Source organism: Aulonocara stuartgranti (assembly GCF_965226115.1).
Source record: "Aulonocara stuartgranti genome assembly, chromosome: 11".
Classification (NCBI taxonomy): domain Eukaryota; kingdom Metazoa; phylum Chordata; class Actinopteri; order Cichliformes; family Cichlidae; genus Aulonocara; species Aulonocara stuartgranti.
Genome location: NC_138947.1, coordinates 39379315 through 39393811, shown reverse-complemented (window position 1 = coordinate 39393811; position 14497 = coordinate 39379315). Strand labels below are relative to the sequence as shown.

Here is a 14497-nt window from a genome sequence, read left to right as displayed (position 1 = left end):
CAGCTGGCTGAGGAGTGTGAAATGTGCTAACAAGTGAAGAAAGTGTGTGCAGAGAGAAAGGAGCTGGTGGATGCAGAGAGAGAGATGGGGGAGGACAGAGGAAGGACAGTTAGCTGGAGATGAGACTGTTTAACATAATGCTGGAGAGAACAAGAAGAGCAACATGAAACTATGCATGGTTTCACTTCCTGTGCCTGTCACACAGCGCTGCGTTGTGCAGCTCGATTCATTTCTAACATTTACATAGTGACTACTTTTGCAGTCGTGTGCTTTATCAGAGCACACACTCCCTCTAACAGACAACACGTTACACCCTGTGGGCTAAGGACACACACTCGGGTCAGGAGTGACCACACACCTGTGTCAGGTAGAGGTCACCACATGTCATTTTGCTCATACGCGTGGGGACTAGTCTTCCTTTGAACCTGAGGAGTGACATGAGCAGCTGCATGTTGCAGTGCTGGCCTTGTTCACAGAGAGGCATCATCCCACTGTGGATGGAGCAGCTCGCTCTCTGTGAGCATCCAGAGCTGGGACCAGAAGATGACCGGCAGCGTCTTTACTCTCGTCCCCCCCAACCTCCCAAAACCAGACCATCAGAACCAGTCCAATGCTGATATAAAAAACACAACAATTTACAGCTAGCGTTCACAAGAGACGAGGATTATAAAACCTTCAACTGTACCTACAACGAAGCCAATACATGTGGACAACTGAACATGAGGTGGCTCTCGTCCCTGTGAGTCCGTGATTTTATGATGAGTAATAAAGAAAGCTGCTCACAACACGATGAATACGTCGGTGTATTTACTGTGAGAGTCGATGTGGCAGCCATAAATAACTCCGTTTGGATTCATTTACTTACTCTTAGCTTTGTTCAAATCATAGTTTTGTTTGTGGTCATTATTCAGTGTTTTGTTTCTCAGACTTTTTATTCGATTTCGTGCTCAGTTCTGATTGAATAATTCTAATAAAATGATGAAAGGTACAAATGATCTTATTGGCTTGTGAGTGGACTCTGTGATCGTCCCGGTGCACCTCAGTGCAGCATGTAACACCTTTGTTACTCATCCCTGTCACTACCTGTGCGTTTACACATCACGGCTGTGTTTAGTCATTAGTAATGAACCAGCTCTTGCTGCTCTCTTCTCCTTACACTCAGCCCTGTCCGGTCTGCTTGAGGTTACTTCCTTTAAAAAGGGAGTTTTTCCTTCCTACTGTCACAAAGTGCTTGCTCTGATGGGGTTCCTCCTGCTCTGTAAGGCAGAGTCTGTTCTATGTAAAAGACTTTATTCAGAAAACTGAGCTGAAGATAAGAATGGAAGTGACAATCAGTGAGGAGGACCATGGCGTTACGGCAAGAACGAGGCCTGCAGAGGTTTGACAGTGCAGATGCTGAAGGTACTGCAGGTGCTGCTGGGAGTGGCACAACACTACCGGAGGCTGGTGCAGTGCATGTATGAGCACAGCGGTGAGGTGTGCAGCAGAAGTCACAGACGGGTGTGGGACGGGGTTGGATTATATCTGGGAATCTCCTCTGAGCTGCTTCTTGTTGCAGAAACACAGAGAGGAAGCTGAACGGAGGAATGTGGCACCCTGCTCTGTTTCTGTGACTAATGAAAGGATTAGTGGTGAAGTGCTGAAAGACACACTGATGAAGATTGAAGCTGACAGCTACTGAAGTACACACACACACACACACACACACACAGGAGCAAGTATGCTCAACTGTGACGACAACAAAAGGCACAACGCGTTGATGTGATTAAAGCATCCATGCATCAGTTAGTCACAGCACAGGACACACATGCTTCCGTCACAGCGATCAGTCCTGTTTATGATTGTGTCAGCGTGAATGACATGAAGGCTAACAGTGGTAACAGTTACACTCATTTCCTGCAGCTTTGAGCTTCATGGATGCTCCACGTTGGTGTCTTCATGACGTGATCTTCTGCTGCATCTTCAACAGCAGCATCAGAGCAGCGCTTTCGATGAGTGTGCACTCTGATGCAGTCCTGCTCCTCTCTAAGACAGATCGAACTCAGCTGCAGGTTCTCCAGCCTGCTGCTCTCTCTTGCTTGGCCTAATGGTGACTGGGTACAGTCAGAACGTACCAGTGTGAGTGTGGGTTTGTCCATCAAGCTGCCACTCAGGCTGACAGCTGTGAGTGCTACAGTCACATGATCAACTTCTCCTGGCAGCTTAACAGACACACAAACAGTTCCTGTGGTTCATGCTCAGGTACTTGATGAAGTACAGCAGCCAGTTATTTCATCGAGTGTGAGGACCTCAGTGTGCTACGTCTCACTCAAGCGTGCCACCCGAGACGCCGTGCAGAGACAACACAGGTGTATTTCATTAACACCACACTGCTTTTCTACGTCAGGATTTTCCCGGGCTCAGGAGGACGGAGCCTTTCTGAGCTGTGACAGAGAGGGAAGGGTACAAACCCGGGTCGACCCAGGCTAACTCGTACAGACAGATGGCCATCAACATTCGATCACCAACTAACCAAACGTCATGAATGTGGAATCGTACTCTCAAACAGAAAGCTGCGTCTATAATTATAAGACTAATATCAAGAAGGTGATCACAGACACAAGACAGAGTAAATGCTGGGAAAGTAAACAGTGTGAACTTAAGCTGGAGATAGACCAGTTCACCCAGTCTGAACTGAAAGAAGATAGAAGTGACCTGGAGTGCTGCTGTGACTGTGGCTGCTGTGGAAGGACCTGTAGTGTACATATGTGGTACATGTGGAGGTGGGGGGCTTTCCAGTAAGCATTGTGGTTATGGTCAATATTCTCCATATTAACATTCTCATGGTTTTTAATGCACACACACACACACACACACACACACACACACACACACACACACACACACACACACACACACACACACGTTTTCATATCTTAGTGAGGACTATTGAACATAAACTGAACCCTGACACTAAAACCACTGTGAGCCTCAAACATGGCTTCAGACCTGTGGGGGCGGGGCGTTTGTCCCCACAGCTGGCTGTTGGTCCCCGCAAACAGATCAGATCTAAGCACACAGCAGCTCCTACCTCGTCTATTTCAGAGATGTAGACGGGCTTTTCTTCAAACCCAACAGGCATGGGCTCATTGGGTGGGATCTCCACTTCTTCGTACATCTTACAGTTTTCTCTGCGGATTCCCTCGGGCAGCAGCATCTGAACGACCAAACAGAAGAAAAGGTTTGACACAATATTTCAATTCAATTCAATTCAATTCAATTTTATTTATATAGCGCCAAATCACAACAAAAGTCGCCTCAAGGCGCTTCATAGATACAGAACATTTAACAGGAATTTGAACACTGTGAATCTGAAGCAATACGTTTAGTTTCCCCACTGCAAAAACGCAAAACACTATGAGCAGAGTGTACTTGGTATTTGGAGTTAAGTGGGAGTTAGAGATGAACAGCACAGAGGAGCCTGGGTCCATAACACAACACAGGATGTAGGTCCACAGAGCAAAACGCCTCTCTGAGCCCAGACTGGGTCTGTAGCATGTTCTCTATGTGACTACAGAGTCTAACATAACCACGTTGAAACTGTCACTGATGATAATAAAGACTAAATATGAACATCAAGTCAGTGCCTATAAAAGAAAAAGAGCCCACCTGACCGACTCCAGTAACTGTCACATGGGAAATGAAGCCACTGTGGAAGCGTCTGACTTACAGGTTCACGAGTACACGAGCTCAGCTTTCTACACTAGAACGCCCCATCTCTGACCATCATCAGTGAACCTACGTCCTGTCTGTGCAGAGGAACAGCTTCTACCAGCTGATGGAGGAAACATGCTTCATGAAGCAGTCAGCTGGTTCGGTCATATGAAGCGTTTCCTTCTGCCCGACAGCTCAAGCTGATCGCTGAGCCTTTAGTTCCAGATGTTCTTCAGGCTTAATCACTTTTCTCACACACGTTCATTCATTTACCGAGCAGCAGAAGCCAGTGATTAAGGAGACCTGCTGCTGCACAGACACATGCGTCCTGAGCCCAGAGACTATTTCCTGTGATGGTTCTCAGCACTGTGTCGTGGTCACAGACCCACGCCGTGAGATGGTCACACTGTGTTTCTTCTCTGTGATTCGTTCAGCAGCCTGACAGCCACTAAAGTGATTCTACACTCTGACACGGGCTCAGACTTCGTGAGAGCCATCTCCCACAGTGTAAAATGCAATGAAGCAGCAAGAATGATGTTATCACACAATGTTAAGATGGGATTATCCCCGCTGCACAGATAAATGATTTAGCCTTCCTCCAGAACAGTAAGAAAAGGAAAAACGAAGCACAGAGCACGCGCACTTTAAACCTGTGGGTCATGTCACACATCAGAGGCAGAGAGTGCAGCACAGTAAAATCAGCCTCACCCTGGCTCCTCCCACAAACGCAGCCGTCTTCGTGGCCTCTGCGAGGTTGTCGTAGACGTTGGGATATCGGATCCGCTCGTAGACCCTGTCTCTGCTCAGCACAGGTTCGTGGCGGGCAGTCAGCAGGGCCTGCTCTCTGCACCGAGGCACACGTACAACAGTAAGACAGTAAACAGAGCTTTAACATTTAAATTGGCACAGTGTCAGATCCACGGCCCGGCCCTCATCTTGATCCACAGCTGTGGAAACAAACCTGTGATGGATGAGCCCAGTGAAGAGGCAAAGATGTGAGGCTTTATAAAGGGGCTAATCTTTGTCTTCACACTGCGCTGGATCTGCACACGCTAACATTTTAATTAAACAGATCGCTGCTTTTTTACCCTCTGAGATTAAACTTTTGGAAGGATCTTCTTGCCCCCCTCCAGCCCCCCCCAAAGAAAAGCAGCTTTGCTTTTTTGAAGCCGTCATGAAAAATGCAGGAGGCTGCCAGTCACACACACCTGAGAGCCCAGGTGGGCACACAACAAAGACACACAGACACTAAGATGAGGTTTGTAGAGACGACGTACCGCTGGGCTCTCATCTCTCTGGGGTCAAAGGTCAGGAGAGCATCCGTAGAGTCACCCTCATCGCCTCCTTTGAATCTCTTCCTCTCTTTCTTCTCCTCCCTTCGATACATCTTTAGCATTTGTTTCTCCTGCTCTGATTGGATGGTCACCTGGCACCCGTAGGTGGGCTTGGTCACTTCAGCGCTGACCTTGAGGCTGAGATCTGAAGGAAACAGCTCATCGTTAGTTCTCAGCAGCACGCTGAAGTCAGGTAGGAATACTTTATTAGTGTGTGGTGACAGCTCTATCTGGCAATGCACGGGTTAAGCTTGGCCGCTGCAGCCTCCCTGTTTGAGACACAACAGCTCAATAAAGGCAGAATTGCTCTTGAAAGCAGATGAGATCTCATGATTGCACCACGGCCCGGGCTGATTGACTGAATGATTTCTTTTTTATCTCACCTAGCGGCTCTACCTGCTGCACAGCCCCCCTGCACTCTAACAGCCCCCCTCCTCCTGTCACTCTCACCCTCCCACCTCCTCGTCATCCTCTTTGCACCATCCCCCGTCCTTTATTGGCCCTCTCTCTGGGAGCTATCGTGCCTGGTTATATGTCTCTAGCAGTGACTCCAGGTTTCGAGGACTCATTTCCCGAGCGATCACAGAGCTATAATTGTGCTGAAGAGCGTCAGCGAGACAGATCAGGGTGTTTCACACAAACAGTGGTGCTTGTGGTCATTACCAGCTTTTGGGTTTGGTGGTACTGTATGGTAGCTCTGACATGCAGTGCCTGTCTGAAAGAGATTCATGGATGAAAAAGCTAAATCCATTTTACATTTGTAATGTTCCTTTGGAGCAGTGTCAAAGCAGGGCGAGTCCTTTACACTCACACATTCACATTTCTATGACAATCTTGTTGTTTTTGAAGGACCGAAACACGACACTGTCAAACACACACAGCGAACTCCACGCCACTGTTAGGACAGAGCCTCAGACGGCTGATGAACGACTGCAGGACAGATCATCACTTCACCGTTCATGAAAACATTCAAAGCATTTTCATTTCTGAGCTGTCGGAGTGTAAATGAAAGTGTTGGGCTTCCCCGTGTCCTCGTGTGTCCTCTGGGTACTGATTATATTAACTAGTGGGTCTGAGTGCATGCATGTGAGCGACACAGTTCTGTATCCCTGGTCTTAGTAAAGTCATGTAGATTTGTACTTATTAGAAGAGAAGAGTCTAAGACGTTACCCAGACCTAACAAATGGACATTAGATGATGAGTGGAAACCTGCCACATGGAAAAGAAATAGAAAAAACTCATAAAAGACGTGCATGACATGTGGCCTGTTTCATATAGTGACTCATATATGACTTACTCGTTTCTCATCACTTTCACATATTGTTTTAGGAAGTATCCAAAACATACACGTTTCATTTATATAATTTTTCAAGGGATCTTATATCTGTTTTCACTCTCGTATGCTTTTCATACAAGTTTCACACACGACAGATTTATAAATATCTTTTCCATACGGGCTGATATGTGTTTGCCTGCAGCACGAACATTTGTGCCAGCTAAACATTCCTGCAGTCACAGAGTCATTCAATGGAAACGTGACTGTGCAGAAACGAGTAGCAGACATTCATGTTGTTTTCTTGCTGGGCTTGCTTACATGGAGAATGATGCAAACATCCCCGAGCTCGTGTCTGCTCGCTGTCACACGGTCGTCTGTGAGCTTCTGTTCTGGTTATGGCCCGAGGACGCCTGTGGGAGCTTGTCAGAGCAACACGAGCATCATCGCCTTCTTTCTAAGGTTGTCAGAGAGACAGCTTCCTACATCCTGTGGACACCTGCTGTACTACATCTGTACAGACATGCTCAAAGGCAGGCTACCTCTGGGTATGTACAGGTGCTTGGACCTTTCCTCGCCTCGATGATGTGTCCCCATCTCAGCAACCAATGTGGAGAACATAATGTCCTTACTCAACTTCAGGTTTCTCAAACCCAGCACAGACCACGTGGTCCTATCAGCTGTTTCTAATCAGTGAGGCCTGAAACAGAAGGTTATCGTATGTATCCATGTTAAATGTTATCTGCTGTAATAACAAGTTACTTTGTCATTAACGACCCTGCAAGCATCCAACTAGGATGTGACCCTCTGCCACGTTCTTTCCTTCCGTTAAACACTGCAGCCTTGTAAACGTTAGCGGCCCGGCAGGCAGTTCCTCCCGTGTTCCTCCCGTGTTCCTCCCTGTACACGGAGACAGCAGGAACAGGCAGATGTTTCCACTGCCCACGGGAGCCTAGAATCAGCTCATCAAAGTGTGAGGGCATTAAAATGTACCACACTGGGTACGACTGCCTCAAATATTTCTTTCCAAAATTGGTCAAACACTTTCTGCGAGTGTGGCCATCTCGTCTTTTAAGGGTGCGTCCCACACGGCGCTGCCTCCGTCGGCCGCTGACACGTGGAGAGGAGCCACCGAGAGAATCTGCTCTGATAAACATGCAAGTGCCAAACTGGAATTTAAAAAGCTAATCAGCAAGAGACAGGCATTCGCACTAAATCCCACTCTTCTTGATGGCATGCAAATAGTGGAAAATTTAATCAGCCTTTTTTAACCCCTCCTGATTTCACCCTCAGTTGTCAAGGCAACAGTAATCTCAAAAGCTGTCTGGCGAGTCCAATTTCTCGACGCTGATCGGGACTTCTTCGAAATTGGCTGACGTGTGAAACAGCGCATGGGTGTGACCAAAATCACAACTGAAACGTTTTCACGCTAACGAGCTGTTCTGTTACTGTCCAAGTACAGTGGCTTACATCAGCCCACCAGTGGGGTCCAGCAACACCACCACTGTCCCAGCTGTGGGTTGGCAGCATTTCACCACAGCTTTGCTTCTGAACATTTACACGTCATCTAAATGTGAGGTGACTGACAGATATTTTGCACACCTGCTGTCAGACTGTTATTGAAGTGAAACTAACACGTCTCGTCTCAGTGTGTGAGAGGTAGACTGAACATGGCTGTGTCCACTGGTTTATATATGTCTACAGGTTGCTTCTCCCCAAGACAAGAACTAACAGACTTAAAAACTCCTTTGTCCCACACGCCATCAGACTGTTTAACTCCTCTCTGGAGGGGAGAGGGAGGGGAAACAGGAGGACAAAGGAGGGGGGAACAACTAAGCTGTAGTGCCTCTGCACCTCACTGTACAATACCTTGTGCAATACCTTTGTTAATAGTCAACAGTGCAATAGACCTCAATACTTGAAATGTGCAATTCACTTGTATTTTTATTTTTTATTCCTATTTATTCTATTTATCCCCTTTGTATATTTTATTTATATTGTCTCTGTATTTATGTGTGTGTGTGTGTGTGTGTGTGTGTGTGTGTGTGTGTGTGTGTGTGTGTGTATATAATATTCTGTAACTTCTGTTGGTGCTGTGCTTTTTGGAAATCGAATTTCCCAGAGGAACCCACCCGAGGGATTAATAAAGTTCTATCTTATCTTATCTCTTATATTAATGGTGCTGTTTCAGTGAAACCATCTGCTGACCTTAACATCAGTGTGAGACACCAGTTTAGTGAATGTGACAGCTGCAGGTGGCGTAGGCTCCTTTAAACCACACCATCATCATGTAGGCTCCTGACAACCTCTGACACTTTTAATTTGGGAACCGCGCTCCCATTCATGAATCATTTTTCATTCATTTTTTGGTTTTCCAGGTTTTTCCGAAGCTGAGTTTTCACCATGATAATAACCTTTGTGCCGTAACGTTGCTGTGACTGTGCAGGCCAGAGCTGAAGTGGTGAAAGCTTTCCACACTCCTTCCTGACACGACGGCTGCAGTTTGTGGTCAGAATGACCATGATAAGAAGATGTGTTCACACAGAGCTCTGACGAATCCCTGAGAATAATCACCGTTTGGTCTCTAATGAGAAAGCAGAAATGATGTTTGCCTCTGGTGACACGAGTATTTCAGGGACGACCGGGCGCGTAGGATTTTTTAATCACAAAAGTTTGAAGCTTAATCTTAAAGGTAGACACTATCTCTACTTTTAAGATTAGGCTTCAAACTTTCCTTTTTGCTAAAGCATATAGTTAGGGCTGGACTAGGTGACCCTGAATCCTCCCTTAGTTATGCTGCAATAGCTGCCGGGGATTCCCATGATGCACTGGGTGTCTCTTCTTCACTTACTATGTATTAACAGACCTCTCTGCATTGAATCATATCTGTTATCAATCTCTGTCTCTCTTCCACAGCATGTCTTTATCCTGTCTTCCTTCTCTCACCCCAACCAATCACAGCAGATGGCCCCGCCCCTCCCTGAGTCTGGTTCTGCTGGAGCTTTCTTCCTGTTAAAAGGGAGTTTTTCCTTCCCACTGTTGCCAAAGTGCTGCTCATAGGGGGTCATATGATTGTTGGCTTTTTCTCTGTATCTATTATTGTAGGATCTACTGTACAGTATAAAGCGCCTTGAGGCGACTGTTGTTGTGATTTGATGCCGTGTAAATAAAATTGAAACTGAATTAAATTTATTATTTCAATTGATATTGATAATCATTTGTGGTTACCACATCAGGCCAATCACCCGCCAGGGTCACCAGAGTGAAGCTTTGACTGTACTGATTTCCTCACGGGGTTTTGTTTGTTTTTGTTTATTTCCAAATAGCCTCCCTAAACTTTTGGATATACTTAAGGAATTTGGGACAATTTCTGGATACAAGGTGAATTTTGGGAAGAGCGGGGCAATGCCTATAGGAACGACAACTGGGGCATTTTCGTCTATTTTAGCACCTTTCAAACCCAGCTATAACTAAATATTTGGGTGACACAGAACCAAAGACTTGTATAAAACGAATTATCCTCCTTTATTGTCTTAGCTAAAAGAGGATTTTGGAAAGTGGGAGTCCTTGCCTCTTTCGCTGGGTGGTAGAATAAATATCATCAAGATGAGTATATTTCCTAAATTTCTGTATTTTTTCCAATGTCTTCCAATTTTTTAACCAAGTCTTTCTTTAACAATCTGAATAGTCAAATTTCTTCCTTCATTTGGAACAAAAGCCACCTAGTCTGAAACAGACCGTGGTGCACAGGGGGCTTAGCACTTCTAAATTTTTTGTTGTATTACTGGGCATCTAATATAAGGGATGATTGTACTGGGTAAAAGTTCATGGTAGTTAATTATCATGGGTAGCACTGGAGCAGTGAATCCTCCCTGCTGTCTTTGCTGTGTGCCAGATTAGCCCTGGCAGGACCTGTCTCCAGCTTTACCACAAACCCTCTCGTCATCCATTCACTGACATTATGGTACCAGCTCACTTTAAACAGGCTGAACTCTCCCTTATTGCACCACCGCATAGACATTGCCTGTTCTCTCCATCCTTAACGGACGAGGCATTTAACAAATGGACAAAGCTTGGAGTAAGTTCAATGAATGCTCTTCTCACAGACAATATCTTCTGTTCACTTGGACAATTGGTGACTAAGTTCAAGATCCCTCAGTCACATTTTTTCAGGTATCTACAACTTGGGAACTTTGTTGCTTCTAATACTGAGTGCTTTCCGTCCTGTCCACCTCCGTCTCTTTTGGATGATGTTTTTGATCTTAAACTGGACGCCAAGCGGGTTATAAGTGATGTTTATGAGCTGTTAAGTAATTATAAGCTGTCCACACTGCAATCTCTTAGGGAACAATGGGGAAGAGGATGGCCCAGACTTGGCATAGGATCATCAATAGGATGTTTTCATCATCTACCTGCCTCCAGCATGTGGTGATTCAGTTTAAAGTGGTTCACCGTCTCCACTGGTCTAAAACTAGATTGAGCAAAATCAAGGATGGGTTTGACCCCACATGTGACCGGTGTAGACAACAGCCTGCTTCTGTACTTCACATGTTTTGGACTTGTCCAAAATTGGGTAGCTTTTGGAAAAGTATATTTGAAACCATGTCCAAGATATGTGGCATTCCAATTACAGCCTGTCCATTTATGGCCATTTTTGGGGTGATGCCAGTCTTTCTGAATCACACTCTGATCTTCTTGCACTCTTTTGGCCGTAGGTTGATCTTATTGAAATGGAAAGAGCCACTTCCATCTGTCTATGGGCACTGGGTTAAGGATGTCATGTACAATACTCAGCTGGAAAAGATCGGCTACACTGTAAAAGGTTCGGCTCGGACATTTTATGACATACGGAAACCTTTTCTAACTTACTTTGAAAGTTTAAATCCAGATACTATTGCTTAATGTGTGTGTTTTGTTTTTTCCCCTTGCTTGCATTCATTTATGTTATTATTTACTTTTTATCTGTAATTTTATTTTATCTTATTTCTTTCTTCTCTGGCTGAGTTTTAGTTACACTGTTCTGGGGAGGGGGGGGGGAGGGCTGTTTGTTAATACTGCTTTAATTGTTGTTAAAAGCAATTTTTTGTTCAATAAAAAGACCTCGATCAAAAAAAGGTGTGTCTCTCATAAACACCCACACCTTCTAGGGTGGATGAAATGAACTTACACGTAACAGCTCATCTGATTAGTCGCTCCAGTAACTCTGCTTCAATGTTATCTCTATGGCATACATGCTAACATGCTAACAGGTTTGAGTAGAATATCAGTCAAAACCCCCGATGGTCCAGCTGCAGTCCTCACCATAACAAAGCCAATAACACAAAGTGACGGTATCTCAGTGCTTTATAGATTTATCATGACTTTGTGTTCCTACTTGGCCATTTGAACTGATACTGGTAATTATGGTAATTGTGTTTTCTACAACTTTCAGGGACTGGTGCCACCTGACGGTTGTACAGCCTGGAGGCTGAGGGTTAGCACTGGCAGCTGCTAGTCTTGATTTGTTATTTATAGTTTGATTGACATGCTAATTAGTAACTAAAATAAATGTAGTGGAGTACACCCTGTGCTCCCTTTGCAGAGCAGCCCTGCACACTGCAGATATTAATGCAAGAGAGTGGACGGGTGGCTTTAACCCTTTAAAGCCGGTCGGGGCGGCCACGCTTCGTTTTGCGTAACTATTTTTAAATCCCGGTAGCTCTGCAACCACGTGAGCTAGCACAATAATTTTTTTTGCATATGAAACTGGAGGAGTTGTACTTACATCTGATGCCATCAGCTTGTCCTCGGTCACGGTTTCCTTCCACATAAAGCTTTGCAAAAACTGCATAAAAAGCACTTGCAGCAACAAAAACATAATATTCCAGAAACACGCTTTGCCGATCCGATCAGCTGTTTGTAACACTTCCTACGTCCATCAGCGCGAACTATTGCATGTCCGCCATGACCTGCCCGAAACCGGAAGTGACGTCATTTTGCGGAAATGTAGTTTTTTTTACTATCAGGGCCTCATGAGCCTATACTGGTGTTTTTAAAAGTTATGTTTGGCTTTGTGACTTTCTGTGTCGTTTCTGGGATGCTTAGGACTCATATTGCTCTGCTGGAAATAGTTTATTTTGATGCATATGCTGCTTTTTTGCAAATTTGCATTATAATATTTATTTTCGTTTTTCCTGCAGTATATAAAAATTGGTGTATTTCAAAAATAAAACTATGAAGACACTCAAAATAAATTTCCTGTGGTGGGAAACTATTTTGTGCAACTTTTTTGTATTTACAGTTTTGAGGGATAAGCCTCTTAAATTTCTCTAACTAGAAATATATGTTAAAAAAACAAAAACGATTTTAAATGTTTTTGTAATTCATTGCACTTTTTTGCAATTTATGTAATTACTATGCACTTAATGCAGACATATTATTAAAATTTTGGCTGTAATGGTTGTATTGATGTATAGCAACTTGAAATGCTCCCAGAAATGGCTCCACAGCATGTAAGAATATACTATAAGCTCTGGCGGACTTGGTTCTATGGTAGGTCTTAAAGGGTAAATCAACCTGCAGATAGTTTTACTATAATCAGCTACATGTTCAATTCTCCCTCAGACTAAGCCAGGAGTTTGTCTCCATGCAGGCAGCTTTTTAGTTCATTTATTTTTGTAAAAAAACAAACAAAACCTCCCTCACTTTTTAAAAGTCCTTAAGAAAAGTTAAAAACACAAACGGACAAAGCTGACAGACAAACGGAGAAATGCTCTCAGTTCTCAGTCATTGTTAGGGAATCAGGTCAGGGCTGTGACTACCACTGCATGTCGGACCAGTCGCATGTCGGACCAGTCGCATGCTGAATGAAATGAAGGTTCAATGCAACAATGTGTGAACTGTTATCAACAGGAACATTAAGCAGACTTAATGCTGGATGATAAGAAGTTAGGAAAGACTGCTAAGATGGTCTACTGTAGATTCAAATGTAGCACCAATCATCTGTGTCTCTAAGACTCATCATCATTATCTGACAACAGCGTCTAAACACGCCCAGCTTCACTCCCTGATGGCGAGGAAAGCACAGTCAGCTGGACACACACACACACAGCAGGTTAGATAAATAACAACCATCCCGTCCACACATGCAGAGAAATACTGCAGCACTTTGTTACACAGTGCTACGGTCCAGTGCTAATATCTCAGTATCCTCTGATACCACCATGCAACAGCATCAGAGTTGTTAGCCTGTGGTGCTAACACTCCAACAGTCAGTCACAGCAAGCAGAGCAATGGTGCCTGTGTAACCTTATACTTCAGATACGTTTAAAACTGCAGGTTATGACCAAGGACATCTGAAACTCTGTGTTTAACCCTCACCGATCAAACGAGCTTCTCCCTTTTAGGCTAGTTTTACTGTGCAGGACTGTCCCTACAGTGCAATCCAATCCAAAGGATGCAGTCATGTTAGGACGCTGTGCACTGAACACAGTACTTATTCTTCCATGAGTATTTCCCCCCCTGAGGTGACATGCCTGCCATGGGCCTTACCTGATGGATAGACAGTCCTGTCAGGTTGGATGCGGAGGAGGGAGTCAACAATGGCCGCCCTTCGCTGCAGAAGGGTTGAGATCATGTCCAGCCCCTCTGGGCCGAGCAGCTCAAACAGCTGGAGACAGGAACAGGAGAAGACAGTCAGTACTTGGAAAAAAACATTTCTCATTGGAAATGAATAGACGTGACAGGCTTGTGAGGATCAGTGGAACAATGCAGCACCCTTATCCCTCGTCTATAAGGGTTGGTCTCAGAATGGAGGCTGTGACAGAGAGCACAGCAGGAAACTGTCGAGGCCTTGCTTTGCTCTGTGGTTTCTAAACTTCGTGGTCCCTGTGAATATCTGTTCTATTCACGCTGGGAGTGAGAGGAGAGGTGATGTCCTCTCCTCTCAGTGGACGGAGGGGGTGAGGTTTCATCTGCTCACAGGGATGTTTTTTAAATGAACTCTCATGAATCCTGGCCTTGGAACTGACTGATTAGGTGTGGGCTCTGCAAGGACAGAGACAGACTTTCTCCTTCAAATGGCTTGTGTGCAGTCTCCATCCTTCAGGCAAACGTTAACTGTGTAATAAGTCTGCACGTGCACAGCTACGGGTCAGCAGTGGCAAGGTCTGTGTGGTCTGCTCATTTCCAGTGAGTAAATGGAACAAAAGAACCAGAG

The 14497-nt window shown here is 44.9% G+C and overlaps 1 protein-coding gene across 6 annotated transcripts in view; it reads right to left on the bottom strand.

The window, feature by feature from the left end:
* ascc3 (activating signal cointegrator 1 complex subunit 3) overlaps positions 1–14497 on the bottom strand; it is a 141903-nt gene that overhangs the window by 103331 nt on the left and 24075 nt on the right. For all 6 annotated transcript variants that reach the window (XM_082550848.1, XM_082550847.1, XM_082550852.1 and 3 more), the window contains 4 exons: positions 13831–13948; positions 4971–5172; positions 4402–4537; positions 3071–3196 (listed from right to left, as the gene is read on the bottom strand). In XM_082550848.1, the coding sequence (XP_082406974.1) occupies positions 3071–3196; positions 4402–4537; positions 4971–5172; positions 13831–13948 (582 nt within the window). The remainder of the gene's footprint in view (positions 1–3070; positions 3197–4401; positions 4538–4970; positions 5173–13830; positions 13949–14497) is intronic.